Source organism: Myotis brandtii, unplaced genomic scaffold (assembly GCF_000412655.1).
Source record: "Myotis brandtii unplaced genomic scaffold, ASM41265v1 scaffold454, whole genome shotgun sequence".
In the NCBI taxonomy this organism is placed as follows: Eukaryota; Metazoa; Chordata; class Mammalia; order Chiroptera; family Vespertilionidae; genus Myotis; species Myotis brandtii.
The window spans coordinates 1,170,164-1,187,207 of NW_005367354.1; the positions used below are offsets into that span (position 1 = coordinate 1,170,164).

The following is a 17,044-nucleotide window of genomic DNA, read 5'->3' on the forward strand; positions in this document are numbered from 1 at the left end:
GTGGAGAGGCACCTTCCGACGCCGACCGCCCTCTCCCCGCGCCTTCGCGCCTTCCTCCCGTGCCAGCGCCGCTCTCCCGGCTTACAGACGGCGGGAGGCGTCGGGTGGGAGTAAAGGGGAAACGAGGCACCACTCGTTTACTCTTGCGAGGAAGAGGCTAATAGAGGGGATGGCTGTCCTTAATGTTTTATATTTCTGTGTTAAATATGTGCGAGGCCTCTTTGAGCAGAGAGTTTGACAGGGAAAGGAAGCCCGGGCAGATACTCTGTTTCAAGTTCTTAACACCTAATGGCCTGGCCCTGTGCACCGCATGTTAATTTCAGAGGCTCGACCTGACCTCCAAGAATTGCCTGTATTCTCTTCAAGGCTTTTTTACGGCCTTCGGAAAACTCGAATGATGTCAATCAGTATTATTCCTTTTTAAAAATTATGCTTGATTTTTTTTTCCTCCCCCATTTGGGGTTTTTCGAAACTTAATAACTGTCCTTTGCCTGTGCTTGTAGTTTATAGTCTCCTTGGTTTTCAATAATTTCATTAATTTTTTTTTTTTGTCTTAACCTACAGAGAACTGACTTTCTTTTCTAGAAAACTTCACTCTGGGTAAAAGGGGAAAAGTCTGGATATAAAAGAGTCCTATAGGGTAAAATGGATTTGAAGCTACAAAGGAGAGCAGAGAACACTAGGAAAGAAAGGGAGAAAGACCTGTGTAAGAGCTGTCTCTGTGAGGAGTATTGTGAGGTCTAGGTAAGGCCAGAAGCGTTAGGGAAATGCCCTAATTATGTCTGGGTTTGAGGGTTTATCCTCTTGCTAGGTGGGCTTCAGGTAACAGCCAGCTACCGGTCCCTGGGGAAGTTCTTCAAATCCCTCGCTCCTCCCTGTGGTTGGCTCTGGAATGACAGTACAAACGCAAAGGTTTGTTCTCAGACTCAGATACACCTACAGTTGACTTGGAACAGTTCTGTCATTAGGTGGGGATCCTATAGTTCATCTCATCTAGTTGGGCTCCCACCTTTTACAGCTCAGAAGTTGAGGCCCAGAAAGGTCCGAACACTTGTGCCTTGGTGGAAAGAATCTGTAGGATGAAATTGTTCGAGATGCTGGATGTTTGTCATCTGAAGTGTAATGTTCGTATTTCACTGTGCTGTACAGGGTTGAGCTTACAGAGTGCTTGGTAAAGGTTATTGTCTGTCTGTTAGAAATACCTGGATATAGTTTCCAAAGGGAAACATTTATATAATGGGGTTTGGGTTAGTCGGTAGTTTGGAGGTTCCATTTCTATGACATTTTCTGTTAATATTTTAAGATTTGAGGTGACTGTCTCATCTCACAGTAAGGCTTTTCCTTCAGGTTTCTCATTCCATACTTTCCAGTTTACTCTCTGCTGTGGTTTTTCCATTTCTTAGTACTATTCTCATTTTCTTTATGAATTGGGTATTCACTTGTCAAAGTCATTTGCTCAGTGATTCTGTGCTGTTTGCTTCCTCTCTGCAGGACATTTCCCTTTAATTTTGGTTTCTCTGTTAACTAGAAAATGACTTTTTTTTTTCATCTGGGGCTGTTTGGTTTGTAGGAGATCTCATTAGACTATTACTTAGATCTTAATCTCCCTTTTGAGAGATAACTAGTTAGGGTTTTTTAAATCCTCCCAGTTATACAGTTTCTGAATTTACCTTTTTTGAATAGTTAAATATAGCTAATCAGCCTGGCCGGAGTGGCTCAGTGGTTGAACCAGGAGGTAACAGTTCGATTCCTGGTCAGCGCACATGCTGGGTTGCGGGCTTGATCCCGGGTATGGGGCATGCAGGAGAAAGCCAATCAATGATTCTCTCTCTCCCTTTCTCTGAAATCAATAAAAATATATTTTAAAAAATAATAAATATAGCTAACCAAATCATCTTCAGGTCCTGTTTGGGATCCTTTTCTGCTTCCTTGATACTTTCCCTTTGGCTTGGTGTTTCCTTTCTCCCCAAAGTATAACATAGTTTCTTTGGTATGGCAAGAAAATAACTGCATCTAGCTTCTTGAGTGAATCTTTTCATCAAGTGTACTCCTGTTCCTCTTAACCTTTGGGGCTTAATTCCACCAATTACATCTATTGACCTTATTTGCTTGGTTCTAATGATTCCGTTGAGGTAAGTTTATCATGCCAGTATGCTTTACAAAGGTTGCTAAAATCCTAACTCATAGATTTAGCCTTAAGAGAATACTATTTTACCCCTTCTCTTAAGGGAAGGATGGCAACTATCAATAGCTGGTATTTTACACTTTCTGCCTCTCTCCAGCTCCTCTTTCTTTTCTTTTCTTTCTTTTTTTTTTTAGAGAGAGGGAAAGACAGAGAGAAACATTGATGTGAGAGAAACACATCAATTGGTTGCCTCCTGACCAGGGCCCGTGACCAGAGCCCGGGCAGGGGGAAGCCAAGGTACATGCCCTTCACCAGAATCAAACCCGGGACACTTTGGTCCACAGGCGTCAGTCTCTGAATCTTTTTTTTTTTTTTTTTTTTTAATATATTTCTTTATTGGTTTCAGAGAGGAAGGGAGGAGAGAGAGATAGAAACATCAATGATGAGAGAGAATCATTGATCGGCTGCCTACTACATTCCCCCCACTGGGGACTGAGCCCGAAACCCAGGCATGTGCCCTTGGCCGGAATCGAACCCGGGACCCTTCAGTCCGCAGGCTGACGCTCTATCCACTGAGCCAAGCTGACCAGGGCTCCAGCTCCTCTTTCTATGGCACCAGGGTGCTTTGAGGAGGGGTAATCAAAATACCACAGTTGAAGTTCTCCCTTTCTTCCTTCTCCATGGTTTGGAGGGACCCTTAAGCTGGTTGAGGTATGTATTTTGGGGGTTAAGAGGTAGGTAGTGAGCCCTAGCCGGTTTGGCTCAGCAGATAGAGCGTCAGCCTGCAGACTGAAGAGTCACAGGTTCGATTCCGGTCGGGGGCACATGCCTGGGTTTCGGGCTTGATCCCTCGTGGGGGCTGTGCAGGAGACAGCCGATCAATGATTCTCTTTCTCTCCCTCTCCCTTCCTCTTTGAAATCAATAAAGATATATTAAAAAAAAAAAAAAGATGTAGGTAGTGAAATGGTGCCTGAGAAGTATATGTGGAAAGTTCCGAGTTTTTGGTGGCTAATGAGAAGTCCAATCTGAAATGAAGTCTTTTTAAAAAAATATTTTTTATTGATTTCAGAGAGGAAGGGAGAGGGAGAGAGAAATAGAAACATTAATGATGAAAGAGAATCACTGATTGGCTGCCTCCTGCACGCCCCCCACTGGGGACCGACCAGCAACCCAGGCATGTGCCCTTGACTGGAATCGAAACTGGGACCCTTCAGTCCACAGGCCCATGCTCTATCCACTGAGCAAAACCCGATAGGGCTGAAATGAAGTCTTAAAAGAGACTTGTAGTTTTTGGTTGTGAGTTTTCTGGAAGTGATAAAATGCTTTCAATGGGGAGGTAAGATTAAAAAAAAGTTTCTCTAAATTATATTTGCCTTTTTTTAAGGGAGTATAATTTTGAATACACTAGTTGTTCACTGCTAGGTTATTAATGGTTATAGAGGGTTGTCTAGAATTGAATGTAGATAGTGTTGAGTAGAAAATTCTTAAGATATCTGAATGACAGTTTCAATTATTATATTAATGGACAAAAATATAAGCTAAGCTACCTTAAGCATGCTGTGGGGTTCCACTTGAGAGAGGGCATCTGAGGCTGAAGGGCTTTTATGTCTGATCCTCAGATTAGTGTCTCATCTCTAGCTTAAAGCCTCTTTTTACTTACTGAACCAGGTCAGAATTCCATTGTCTGTGATGCAGTTTAGCAATTCTTATAAAAGGGCATTGTTTTCATTTGATGAGCATGCAGTACCTCTTCATAATTCAAAGATAGTATGAAATGATATCAAAGGTATGCCCATTAATATGGAGAAATTGTTTTCTATTATACTATTTCTTTATAAGTTCTCAAGTACAATCAGACTGGCTCAGGTACAATCAGAACTTATTCCTCAAGATTTCAAGAATATTTTACATCAATTATTTCTATTGCCCAATCTCCTAGCAGTTGTTACTACTGCTTCTCGGTTCCTGATCCCCTGTTGGGTTATCATTTTGAAATTATCCTTGAGAGGTAAGGACTTGATTGTGAGTGTAGAAATTTAACAGATTCGATCAATAGCTCTTCTCATTTTAAGCTGTTATTAAAATTATGCTTTCTGGGAAGCACAAATCTTTAGACTTGAATTTAACTTAATTCAAAGATGGAGAACAACAACTTTCAAATAACAGTATTTGAAAATGTACCTACAGGTCACTTTTAAAGTAATTTTGAACCTGGCTGGTGTGGCTCAGTAGTTGAGCATAGATCCATAAACTAGGAGGTCACTCACTGTTTGATTCCTGGTCAGGGCACATGCTGGGATTGCAGACTCTATCCTCAGTAGGGAGAGTGTAGGAGGCAGTCGATCGATGATTCTCATTGATGTTTCTCTCTCTCTCCCTCTCTCTTCCTCTCTCTGAAATAAATACAAACATATTTTAAAAAGTCTTTAACTTTGAGATATAACTTACATACCATATATATTATTTAAAGTGTACATTTCAGTGATTAATTTATTCAGAGTTCTATAGCAATCACCACTGTCAACTTTTCTTTTGTTGTTAATCCTCATCCGAGGATATTTTTCTTTTCCTTTTTAAAAAATATATTTTATTGATTTTACAGAGAAGAAGGGAGAAGGATAGAGAGTTAGAAACATCAATGAGAGAGAAACATCCATCAGCTGCTTCCCACATGCCCCCCACTGGGGATGAGCCTGCAACTAAGGTACATGCCCTTCAGTCTGTGGGCTGACACTCTGTCCACTGAGCCACACCGGTTAGGGCCAGAGGACATTTTTCCATTGATTTTTAGAGAGAGTGGAAGGGAAGGGGAGAGACAGAGAGAAAGATCGATGTGAGAGAGACACATCTACTGGTTGTCTCCCATACATGTCCGACCAGGGCCAGGGATCGAGTCTGCAACTGAGGTACATGTATTGAACCCAGGATCCCTCAATCCGAGGGCTGAAGCTCTATCCACTGAGCCAAACCAGCTAGGGCACCACTATCAATTTTTGAATATTTTCATAACCTCCAAAAGAAACTTTATAACATACCAAATCACTCCCTTTTCTCCCTCCTCTAATCGCTGGCAACCACTAATTTACATTATGTCTATGGATTTGCCTATTCTGAGCATTTCATATAAATGGAATTATAAATATGTCACTTTTTATCTGGCTTCTTCTACTAAACATCTTATTAAAGGTTATCTATGTTGTATCATTAATCTGTCAGTATTTCATACCTTTTTATGGCTGAATACAATATTCCATTTTATGATCATTTTGTTTATCAGTTCATGGATGTTTAGATTTCTACGTTTTGGCTTTTATGGATAATGATGCTATGAACATTAATGTACAAGTTTTTGTGTCGAAAGTAAGTTTTTATTTCTCTTGAGTGGAATTGCTGGGTCATGTAATAACTCCATGTGTAACATTTTGAGGAACTGCCTATTTTAAGGTTGCAACATTTTATATTTCTACCAGCAGTGTATGAGGGTGTCAGTTTTTCTACATCCTCCCTTCACTTATTATTATCTGTCTTTTTTATTATAGTGTATGTGAAATGGCATCTCGTTGTTTTGATTGTATTTCCCTGATGGCTAAGGCTGTTTAATTATCTATTCTTGTGCTCATTGGCCATTTTATATATCTTTGGAGAAATGTCTGTTCAGATTCTTTGTCCATTTTTAATTGGGTTGTCTTTTTTCTCTTTTTACTGAGATTAAGAGTTCTTTTTATATTCTGGATACAAGTCCCTCATCAAGTAGGATTTGCAAGTATTTTCTCCCTTCTTTCTTGTTGGTGTCCTTTGAAGCACAAAAGTTAAGTCCAGTTTATAGAGAGTTTTATAGTTTTAGCTCTTACATTTACATCCGAGATTCATTTTGAGTTATTTTTTGTGTATAGTGTAAGGAAGGGATCGCCCTTCATACTTCGGCATGTAGCTATCAAGTTGTCTCAGCACCATTTGTTAAAAAGCCTATTCTTTCTCCTCATTGAATTATCTTGGCATTATTGTTAGAGATCAGTTGACCATAAATATGAGGGTTTATTTATGGACTCTTAATGCCATTCAATTGATCTACATACCTATTGTTATGCCAGTACCACATTGTCTGGTTGCTATAGCTTTGTGGTAAGTTTTCAAGTCAGGAAGTGTATCTCCCAACTTTGTTCTTTTACTCTTTTCTTCTTTTCTGGGTCCCTTGCATTTCCATATGAACTTTAGGATCATCTTGTTAATTTCTGCACAACAGGCATCTGGGATTTTAGTAGCTCAACTGAGGAACATTACTACTTTAACATTATTAAGTCTGTAGTTTTGTTGTGGTATCTGCAGGTTTTGGTATCAGGATAATACTGGTCTCATAGAATTAGTTAAGAAATGTTACCTCCTCTTCTATATTTTGTTTTTGTTTCTTTTTTTAATACATTTTTATTGATTTTAGAGAGGGAGAGGAAGGGGGAGAGAGAGAGAGCGAGAGAGAAAAACATCAATGATGAGAGAGAATCATTGATTGGCTGCCTCCTGCATGCCCTACACTAGGGATAGAGCCTGCAACCCAGGCATGTGCCCTGACTGGAATCGAACTGAGACCTCCTGGTTCATAGGTGGATGCTCAACCAGTGAGCTACACCGGCCAGCCTCTTCTGTATTTTGAAAGACTTTATCAAGAATTGGTATTTTTTTTTTTTTAAAAAAAAGGTTTTTTTAAATTGATTTCATAGAGGAAGGGAGAGGGAGAGACAGAAACATTAGTGATGAGAGAGAATCATCGACTGGATGCCTCCTACATGTCCCCCACTGGGGATCGAGCCCACAACCCAGGCATGTACCCTGACAGGAATCGAACTGTGACCTCCTGGTTCCTAGGTCAATGCTCAACAACTGAACCACACCAGCTGGGCTAATTCTATAGGTATTTGGTAGAATTTACCAGTGAAGCCATCTGAGATTGGGCTTTTCTTTGTGGGAAGGTTTTTTCCCTTTTGTCTTTGTTGTTGTTTGTTTTTAAAAAATATTTATATTTGTTATTTTTATTGTGGTAAAGTACACATAACATAAAATAGGCCATCTTACTCATTTTTAAATCTACAATTCCGTAGTGGTAAGTACTTTTACATTGTTTGCAACCAATCTCCCGAACTCTTTTCATTTTGCAAATTTGAAACTCTGTACCCATTAAACAACTCCTCATCCTCCTCTCTCTCAAGTCTCTCGCAACTACCATTCTACTTTCTTTCTATGAAATTTGACTATTCTAAGTGGATGGGAAGAGAATTACATGTTGGTTTTACTATCTGACTTTTTAAATTATATGCATGTATTACCACTGTGCTATAGATTTTATGTTCTGCATCCCCTAAAATTCATGTGCTGACATGTAATCATCCTATAAAATCTCCTCATATAGCCATAGCTGGTTTTGCTCAGTGGTTAGAGCAGCCGTGGGCAAACTACGGCCCGCGGGAAAAAAAAGACCGTACCCTTTTATGTAATGATGTTTACTTTGAATTTATATTAGTTCACACAAACACTCCATCCATGCTTTTGTTCCGGCCCTCCGGTCCAGTTTAAGAACCCATTGTGGCCCTCGAGTCAAAAAGTTCGCCCACCCCTGGGTTAGAGCATCAGCCTGTGGACTGAAGGATCATGGGTTCAATTCAGGTCAAGGGCACATGCCCTGGTTGTGGGCTCGATCCCCACTAGGGGGCGTGCAGAAGGCAGCCAGTCAATGATTCCCTCTCATCATTTATATTTCTATCACTCTCTCCCATTCCCTTCCTCTCTGAAATCAATAAAAATATATTTTGGAAAAAAAAATCCTCATATAAAGACAGATTTGTCTTTTTGTATCTGGCTTATTTCACTTAGCATAATGTCTTCAAGGTTCATTTATCTGTTGATGGACACTTGGGTTGTTTCTACCTTTTTTGGCTATTGTGAATAAAGCTGCTGTAAATGTGGGTTGTACAGATTATCTTTTCTAGACCCTAGTGGAAAGTCCAAGATTAAGGTGTCTGATAAGGGCCCACTTCCTGGTTCATAGACGGCTGTCTTCTAGCTGTGTCCTCCATAAGGCAAGGGAGCTTTCTGGCATTTTGTTTATAATCTCATTCGTGAGGACTCTTCCCTCATGACCACTCAAAGGGCCCACCTCCAGATACATCACATTGGGGATTGATTACATTTCAATATATGCATTTTAGGGGGACACAAAACATTTAAGTCTATAGCACAGTGATAATATATGCATACTAGTATAATTTAAAAGTAATGTCAAGATGAATTTGAGAATTAGTTCTCTCATCTTCTCTAGCTAGGCCTTTTACATTTTATTGATTGATTTTTAAAAATAATATATTTTATTGGTTTTTTACAGAGAGGAAGGGAGAGGTATAGAGAGTTAGAAACATCGATGAGAGAGAAACATCGATCAATCGACCAGCTGCCTCCTGCACACTCCCCACTGGGGATGTGCCCGCAACCAAGGTACATGCCCTTGACTGGAATCAAACCTGGGACCCCTGAGTCCGCAGGCTGACGCTCTATCCACTGAGCCAAACCGGTTAGGGCTTGATTGCTTTTTTTAGAGAGATAGAAAGGAGAGAGAGAGAGGGAGAGAGAGAGAGATTAATTTGTCCCACTTATTTATACATTCATTGGTTGCTTCTTGTATGTGCCCTGGCGGGGGATTGAACCCATAGCCTTGGTGTATCAGAACAACACTCTAACCAACTGAGCTACCCAGCCAGGTCTAGCTAGGCCTTTTTGTTCAATACTTAGAAGAAAAGAAAATGTGTAATTCCTTTCCAAACCATCTTCACATTTTAAAAATTGATTTGTAAAGGTTAAGATAAATTTATGTATCGTGGATCCAAATGGTTGATCCAGTGAGTGTTTGGATGTATTTATAACCGTAGGAGATTGACATGGGGGGAAGGGGGGATAATCAAGGCTTTATTAGTACAGATCCACTGATTGTCTAGGTCAGAAGGGGTTGTGTGATACATGATTTAGTAAGACAAGGCCTAAGAGCCTTGACTCAGATGACCTGTGTATTCTGAGTCATCTCTTCCAAACCATCTCAATGGTTATTGTGTTATGATATGATACATCTCTGGGTTTGAGGTAGGAAATGAAGGAGGAGGTATCCTTAATTAATTTGTCCTGAGGCATCTAGGAGCCCACCATTAGGAGCAAACGTGGAAGTCCCGCTGTGTTGCAGAACATACTGTTAGGCCCCTGAGCTATAAAGAAATTTAAGACAGCCTTTGCTTTCATGTTGGTTTATAGTCTAGTTAAGACCTAGGACTCCTTTTTCCCCCATGGAATATTGGATAACAATACAAGATAGCATATGCTGAGTGCCAAAATTATTGATAGAGGCAATAATATTAAAAGAGTTCAGAGGGGGAAGTGATCATAGAACATTAGTGTGATTGAGAAAGATCTCTGGGAGGTGAGACTAATTGGACCTCTTACCTCTCATAACTAATCCCCAAAAGACACTCTTGACACTGACCTCCCCAGCCCAGCATAGTAAGCATGCTTGTCTCAGAGCCTTTCCTCCTACCCCTCCTTCTAATACTTTTTCTTCTTCCATTTTCCTCCATCTCATTTGTCTGTTACACTCTTTCCTTAAGGTCCAATTAGTCTCACCTCCCAGAGATCTTTCTGGATGAGGTTTTCTAGCTTGCTAAGAGACAGTGTTGAAGTACTTAGCTTTGGCTCAAAAAGGGACAGAGAGAAATAAAGGCAAGGGTAAAGGTAGGGAGGCTGTGATCAAAGGTGTTAAGGTGGAAATTTAAGTGCTTAGAGAAGGTGGAACAGTTCCAAGTGATAATATAGATTCAAGCCTCCCGGGAAGTAGAGGAGAAGGTAATGTGGAGTAGTTCTAGGAACTGAGACCTCAAGGTATAAGATGAATCTTTATGGTGTGCATTCCTTTTTGAGAATAAGGATAGAGAAGAAAAATGTGAGCCAGGTGCTAAATAATTCCAATTTATAGTTCTGTGATGATATGGGCAAGATAGATATTCTTACTTCATTTTATAAATGATGAAATTAAGGTAAGAGATAGCTGGCCAGAGATCATGTAGTATATATGGTAGCATGGCTACTTGAAGTTCACTGGTTCATGGAATGGATCTGGAAGTGACTTAAAAGATCCTTTATTCTGGTTCTTCCCATAGTTGCCACAAATCCAAAAAGGTCAGGTCTAGAGTTCCAACAGCCAAGCATTCTGCCATCTGGATGACTGATATCTCCTAGGCTTGAGGCTGCTAGACTGCAGAGGTAGTGACCTGATTCATCTCTCTTCTTCCTCTCTCCATCTCCTGTACTTCTTTTCTTAGTTTATCATTCCATCTTCCTTTCTTATTTCTAGGCCCTGTAGGTCAGCTAGTGAAGGGTTAAAAAATTAGTAAGATTAAGGTGTGAACATGATCCTCATGACGTGAGGAAGAATATCCTTTGGCCTTGAGAAATGCTAATTATTCTCTTCTTTTTCCTAGGATGCTCACAATTGTATTCCTGAGCTGGACAGTGAGACAGCTATGTTTTCTGTCTATGATGGACATGGAGGTAACTTTAACAGATCATATTGATAACATCCTAATACTCTAATTCCAGACTTTATAGGGCAAGAACAGGTCCTTTGTTCTTTTACTTTCCAAAGTTCTGGTCCTTCGATATCATTTCCTGCCTCATGCTGTTTTTCTCTATTCTGCCATTCTTCCGTCCTAATAGGATATTGTATTGGTTCATAATCTCTTCCAGGCCTTGTTTTAATCCAGAAAAGAATCTTCCTACATTAGCTTTTTTCCCCCTTCACTAAAAACTAAGTATGCAAGTGAAAAAACAACAAGGGATATATTAATATAGCCCCAAGAGATGTGATTGGGAAGTCCATTTTCTGAGTCAAAATTTCCCAAAGGTTGTCTTTCAAATAGGTTTGAGTTGTGCTAAGATATTTATCTCCTCAACGCTTGGAGTTTATTCCAGTATGACATATAGATATTATATTACTTTCTATGTGTGGGAAGCAGTGCTCTGGGTGACCTTACCTTTCTTCTAGGGGAGGAAGTTGCCTTGTATTGTGCCAAATATCTTCCTGATATCATCAAAGATCAGAAGGCTTACAAAGAAGGCAAGCTACAGAAGGTCTGTCTTCCCACAATGTTCATTCTTCCCTTCTGTAGGCTTTCCCCTGTTTTCTGATCCTTAGCTTTTCCTTTCTCATTGCCACCTAACTTCTTAAAGAATTCGTTGCCTAAAATGAGCTTATTCCGTGCTCGCTTTGGCAGTACATATACTAAAGTTGGAATGATACAGAGAAGACTAGGATGGCCCCTGCAAAGGATGACACGTAAATTTGTGAAGCGTTTCATATTTAAAAATAAAATAAGCTTATTCCCACTTAAGTCTTTTTAGAGCTGCCTTATCATCCCCAGGTCTCTGAACTGTTTTTCATGTATATACGAGTGTCTCCTAGTGTGGAGGATCACATTCTAATTTGCACCTCATCCTTGTGACTAGGATTCTATCTAGGCAATTTATTTTATACCTGCTGTACTTTTCCCTATACTTGCCTCATACTGTTTTGCTTATATTCAGGCTTTGGAAGATGCCTTCTTGGCTATTGATGCCAAACTGACCACTGAGGAAGTCATTAAGGAGCTGGCACAGATTGCAGGGCGACCCACTGAGGATGAAGATGAAAAAGAAAAAGTAGCTGATGAAGATGATGGTAAGTGTGGCATCTCATGTTTGAGAGGAAATCAGCATTTTAAAATACTTTTATTTAGTATATGTTATTTCTGTATCTATTCTAAGAGAGGATGACTTCCTACGCACTTAGAGAGTCCTCAAATTAAAGAACCCTATGTTCTCCTGCATTGCATGTGATTATGAAAAGGAGAAATAGAATTAACCTTTGTTGAGTGCCTAGTGTCTTAGTTGTAAGCATTTTTATGTGCATTATTTTTTGTCATTGTGATGGGGTCTTTCTGGTTCCTATTAATATTTATGTGACTGTTTTTCAAGACCGGAGCTGTCATTAGCCCCAGCAGCCAGTCATTAAGCCTTGGTCATAGGCCTAGACTGGCACTGTGGGCTTCCCGGGTCCTCAGTCAGAATAGGGTTTCCAACTTACCAATAAAAAATGAGATGATAAGGAAAATATACCTAGTGATCCTTTGACTAAGAAGGGGGTGAAAGACAAAGACCAAAGGAAAGCTATGGAGGCAGATGTTACTTGAGAAGGAAGCAAAAGGGTGTTTTTCTGAGACTTGGTAAGTGAGAGGACCCTTAGGAGTAGGGAGTGGTGGGGAAGTTGGAACTCAGGCTGCAAGGGCAGTGGATGTAGTAAGAGGACCAATCCCATGAGGAATCTGGCATGGGGGCGCTGATTTAGCCTCTTACCTGCAGTGGACAATGAGGAGGCTGCACTGCTGCATGAAGAGGCTACCATGACTATTGAAGAGCTGCTGACACGCTACGGGCAGAACTGTCACAAGGGTGCTCCCCACAGCAAATCTGGAGCTGGGACAGGCGAGGAACCAGGGTCCCAGGGCCTCAATGGGGAGGCAGGATCTGAGGACCCATCTAGGGAATCTTCTTCAGAGGAAAATGGTCCCACAGCCAAGGTCCACACAGGCCTTTCCTCCAACTCGGAACGTACAGAGGCAGGCCAAGGTGGTGAGCCTGGCATTCCCACTGGTGAGGCTGGGCCTTCCTGCTCTTCAGCCTCCGACAAGCTGCCTCGAGTTGCTAAGTCCAAGTTCTTTGAGGACAGTGAGGATGAGTCAGATGAGGCGGAGGAGGAAGAGGAAGACAGCGAGGTAAGGGCCTGTAGGGGCTGATAGATGCTGAAATTGCAGAGGGGCCTGTTTGGTTGCCATTCATAGCTGTTTGACTCTTCTATTTTGACATCATCCCCAAAGACCCACTATATGCTAAGCTTTTCTTGGTTTCATTATCTCCACCAACACACGTACCATTAGCCCTCTTACCTCTTTCTTTGTTGATACACTAACAAATAGATTTAGTTGTGGCCTTGAAAGAGTGTCTCCTCGAGAGAGAATAGGAAGATGGTGGTTATTACTTTGGATATTTGGGTATTTCCTTTTCTGGGCAACTTACTTTCTGGTCATGTTGCCTACAAGGTGCTTTAGGCTGATTGCCTTGGCCTTCCCCTGGTGAGCCCAGTTCAGGATATCAGTTATTCCAATGCTAGCCCTCTCCCTTCCCCCATATTTCTCACCGTGATCATATAGTTGCATCTTTTAGTGTTTTGAGGACCTGTGTTCAGCAGGGCCTCTTTGTTTTGAATAGGAGTTGGGGGAGTGGGGCAGGAGGTTATTCCAGTCTCAGTTGCCTGGGATCATCCCTCTGGCAGGAATGCAGTGAGGAAGAGGATGGCTACAGCAGTGAAGAGGCAGAAAATGAAGAAGATGAGGATGACACCGAGGAGGCTGAAGAGGATGAGGAAGAAGAGGAGGAGATGATGGTCCCTGGGATGGAAGGCAAAGAGGAGGTCTGTGGGAACGGGGAGCAGTGGGTTTAGAAGAATCAAGAGGCAGTTGTGAATCCCCTGATTTGATTTTGGGAGGGGATCCCCTTGCTCTTTTAGTATTGAAGTCATGGTCATGGGGGGATTTTTTTCTGCAAAGGGAACGAGGTCTTTTGGGTAGAATTGTCTCAGAAAACGGAGTATGCCATAGTCTCTGGGAATATAACATTTGTGATCCTCCTTTTTGTTAAAGCTATCTTGGTGGTCCTAGTGAGATATGAAAGCATAGGTGAATGGTCAGGGGAGCTCGTGTCCAGAAGCTTCCATGATGCTTTCTTTCTCCTTCTTAAGCCTGGCTCTGACAGTGGTACAACAGCTGTAGTGGCTCTGATACGAGGGAAGCAGTTGATTGTAGCCAATGCAGGAGACTCTCGCTGTGTGGTGTCTGAGGCTGGCAAAGCTTTAGACATGTCCTATGACCACAAGCCGGAGGATGAAGTGGAGCTAGCACGCATCAAGAATGCTGGTGGCAAGGTTACCATGGATGGTCGAGTCAACGGGGGCCTCAACCTCTCCAGGGCCATTGGTAAGAACTAGGGGACTATGTATGGAAAAGACTTTTGGGGTCTTTTTCTCTGTTTCAGACTATGTAGTTGCAAGTTTTAATTTTCATAGCCCTTGTACCTTTCCAAATATTTTTGTATCTACCACCTGTAACCTTAAATGTCTCTATGAGATAGGTAATATGGGTATCATTTCTGGATGATGAAAAAAAGCAGGTTAGTGAATTACTTATGATTCATCCTAAAGTCAGGGTTGAAACTAGAACTCAGTTCTGTCCATTAGATTATGGAAAGGAAGGAAATGAATGGCAAGGCTTCAAACACAAGTCTGTGAGAAGTACCCAAACTATTTGTTAACCAACTATTCCTTTACTTCAGGAGATCACTTCTATAAGAGAAACAAGAACTTGCCACCTGAGGAACAGATGATATCAGCCCTTCCTGACATCAAGATGCTGACTCTCACAGACGACCATGAATTCATGGTCATTGCCTGTGATGGCATCTGGTAAGCACTGGCAGAATGCCTTAAAATTTCTTTTTCTGCAGCATTACTTCTCATGTAGTGCTCTGAGCTCCTTTGGCTTTATTTTTATTATTTTTCAAAATATATATTTCTATTGATTTTATTTATTATATTTTTACTGATTTCAGAGAGAAAGGGAGAGTAAGTGAGAGAGAGATAGAAACATCAATGATGAGAGAGAATCATTGATTGGCTGCCTCCTGCATGCCCCTCCCTACTGGGGATTGAGACCACAACCTGGGCATGTGCCCTTGACTGGATTCGAATCTGGGACCCTTCAGTTTGATGTTCTATCCACAGAGCAGACCGGCTAGAGCAGCCGTGGGCAAACTACGGCCCGCAGGCGGGATCCGGCCCGTTTGAAATGAATAAAACTAAAAAAAAAAAGACCGTACCCTTTTATGTAATGATGTTTACTTTGAATTTATATTAGTTCACACAAACACTCCATCCATGCTTTTGTTCCGGCCCTCCGGTCCAGTTTAAGAACCCATGTGGCCCTCGAGTCAAAAAGTTTGCCCACCCCTGGGCTAGAGCCTGCTTTGGTTTTATATCATCCATTGAATGGCTGCGTTCAGTACCTTTTCTCAAGCTGCTCTAGGATTAGAGTTTAGGTAGACAGCTTGGTATCAAGACGCCCAAGCCTAAGGCAGAGCTGAGGACAATCTCTGTTTACATTGACCCAAACTGTCACCTCTATCCATATTCCTCCACTCTGCTTTCCGTGGGACTAAAGAAGATTCTGACTATTGTTTCTGATCCCAGGAATGTGATGAGCAGCCAGGAAGTTATAGACTTTATTCAGTCAAAGATTAGCCAGCGTGATGAAAATGGGGAGCTTCGGTTATTGTCATCCATCGTGGAAGAGGTGAGTCCCAGTTTGGAAGAGTGTCTGGGCTGCAGAGCCAAGGTTTTCTCCAAGACCAGAGCATAGGAGTATCATTCATTAGTGACAGATGCCAAACCCTGAGTAGAAAGTTCCACCTTCCCTCATTTCCCTGACTCACCTTATGCCTCATGGACTAGCAAATGGGCTGTTTCGTAATAACCTGTGACCCATTTCTCTCCTTCTGCCACCTTGTCTGGCACGACCACCCCTCTAGTGTGACTTTAGGTTCCCGGAAAGGTGTTCAAACCTTAAAACTGCTACCCCTTCCATTTTGTAGCTGCTGGATCAGTGCCTGGCACCAGACACTTCTGGGGACGGTACAGGGTGTGACAACATGACCTGCATCATCATTTGCTTCAAGCCCCGAAACACAGCAGAGCTTCAGCCAGAGAGTGGCAAGCGGAAACTGGAGGAGGTGCTTTCTACTGAGGAGGCTGAAGAAAATGGCAACAGTGACAACAAGAAGAAGGCCAAGCGGGACTAGCGGACTTGGTTGTCCAGACTCCTGCCCCCGAGACTGTTTTCTGAGCCCTCCGGACCTGAGACTGAGTTTTGTCTTTTTCCTTTAGCCTTAGCAGTGGTTGTGAGGTGTGCAGGGGGAACTGGGTGGCTTTACTCAGCCCATTCCAAAGAGGGCTCACCCTCCACACAGCAGCCCGGGAGCCGCTGCTGCTCTCCCCAGCCTCCTCTTTGCTCCTTGGGGCTCATCACTGGTTCTGTGCCTGTGCTCTGTTGTGTTGGAGGGAAGGACTGGAGGTTCTGGTTTTTACTCTGTGAACTTTATTTAAGGACATTCTTTTTTATTGGCGGCTCCATGGCCCCGGCCGCTTGCACCTGCTCTCTGTTGTACACTTTCAGTCAAACACTTTTTCAGACTAAAGGCCAAAACCTAATCAAACCCATAGTGTCCTTTTTTCTTTGCTGCCTTTCCATCCTGTCCTGATCACCCAGGTTGCCTGGGCACTTCAGGCGACCCTATCAGTAGTAGCATCTACCTAACCATTTCGGGGGGCGGGGGGGGGGCGGTGTCCGTGTGGGTCCGTCCCACGCGAGCCTGCGTGTCCAGTAGAGGGGCCCAGGTATTCGCTCCATGAGTTACTGGCAGGCTGGCCTTGTCGCTACTCATCCTCACCCCCTTGCGGAGTCAGGAATAATTTCCTCCTCCAGGGAGGGATCAGGACTGCCAGGCGGCCTTGCCAGCCGTCTTCTATCAGATCTCTGATTGGCTTCCTCCCTTCCTTTCGTCACAATCACTTCCTGGTCACGCTGCGAGAGCCCTGCTGCCTCTGCTTCCCACGGACGGGACTACGTGTCCCGTGCGGCTCTGCGGTAGCGGAAGCGGAAGCGAGCACGGAGGTACCAGCTGGTCTCCGTAGGGGGGGTTAGGGGGCTCCATGAATGGACGCGGCGGTGGCGGCGGGAGCTGCCTGGGCTGGG

The 17,044-nt window shown here is 42.5% G+C and overlaps 1 protein-coding gene across 1 annotated transcript in view; it reads left to right on the plus strand.

Moving 5' to 3' along the window:
• PPM1G (protein phosphatase, Mg2+/Mn2+ dependent, 1G) overlaps window positions 1-16,505 on the plus strand; it is an 18,385-nt gene extending 1,880 nt beyond the window's left edge. The window contains exons 3-11 of the mRNA XM_014546613.1: window positions 10,631-10,700; window positions 11,194-11,279; window positions 11,733-11,865; window positions 12,546-12,958; window positions 13,516-13,653; window positions 13,981-14,215; window positions 14,571-14,700; window positions 15,484-15,586; window positions 15,885-16,505. Of these exons, the coding sequence (XP_014402099.1) occupies window positions 10,631-10,700; window positions 11,194-11,279; window positions 11,733-11,865; window positions 12,546-12,958; window positions 13,516-13,653; window positions 13,981-14,215; window positions 14,571-14,700; window positions 15,484-15,586; window positions 15,885-16,091 (1,515 nt within the window). The 3' untranslated portion in view covers window positions 16,092-16,505. The remainder of the gene's footprint in view (window positions 1-10,630; window positions 10,701-11,193; window positions 11,280-11,732; window positions 11,866-12,545; window positions 12,959-13,515; window positions 13,654-13,980; window positions 14,216-14,570; window positions 14,701-15,483; window positions 15,587-15,884) is intronic.
• Window positions 16,506-17,044: the final 539 nt, after the last annotated feature.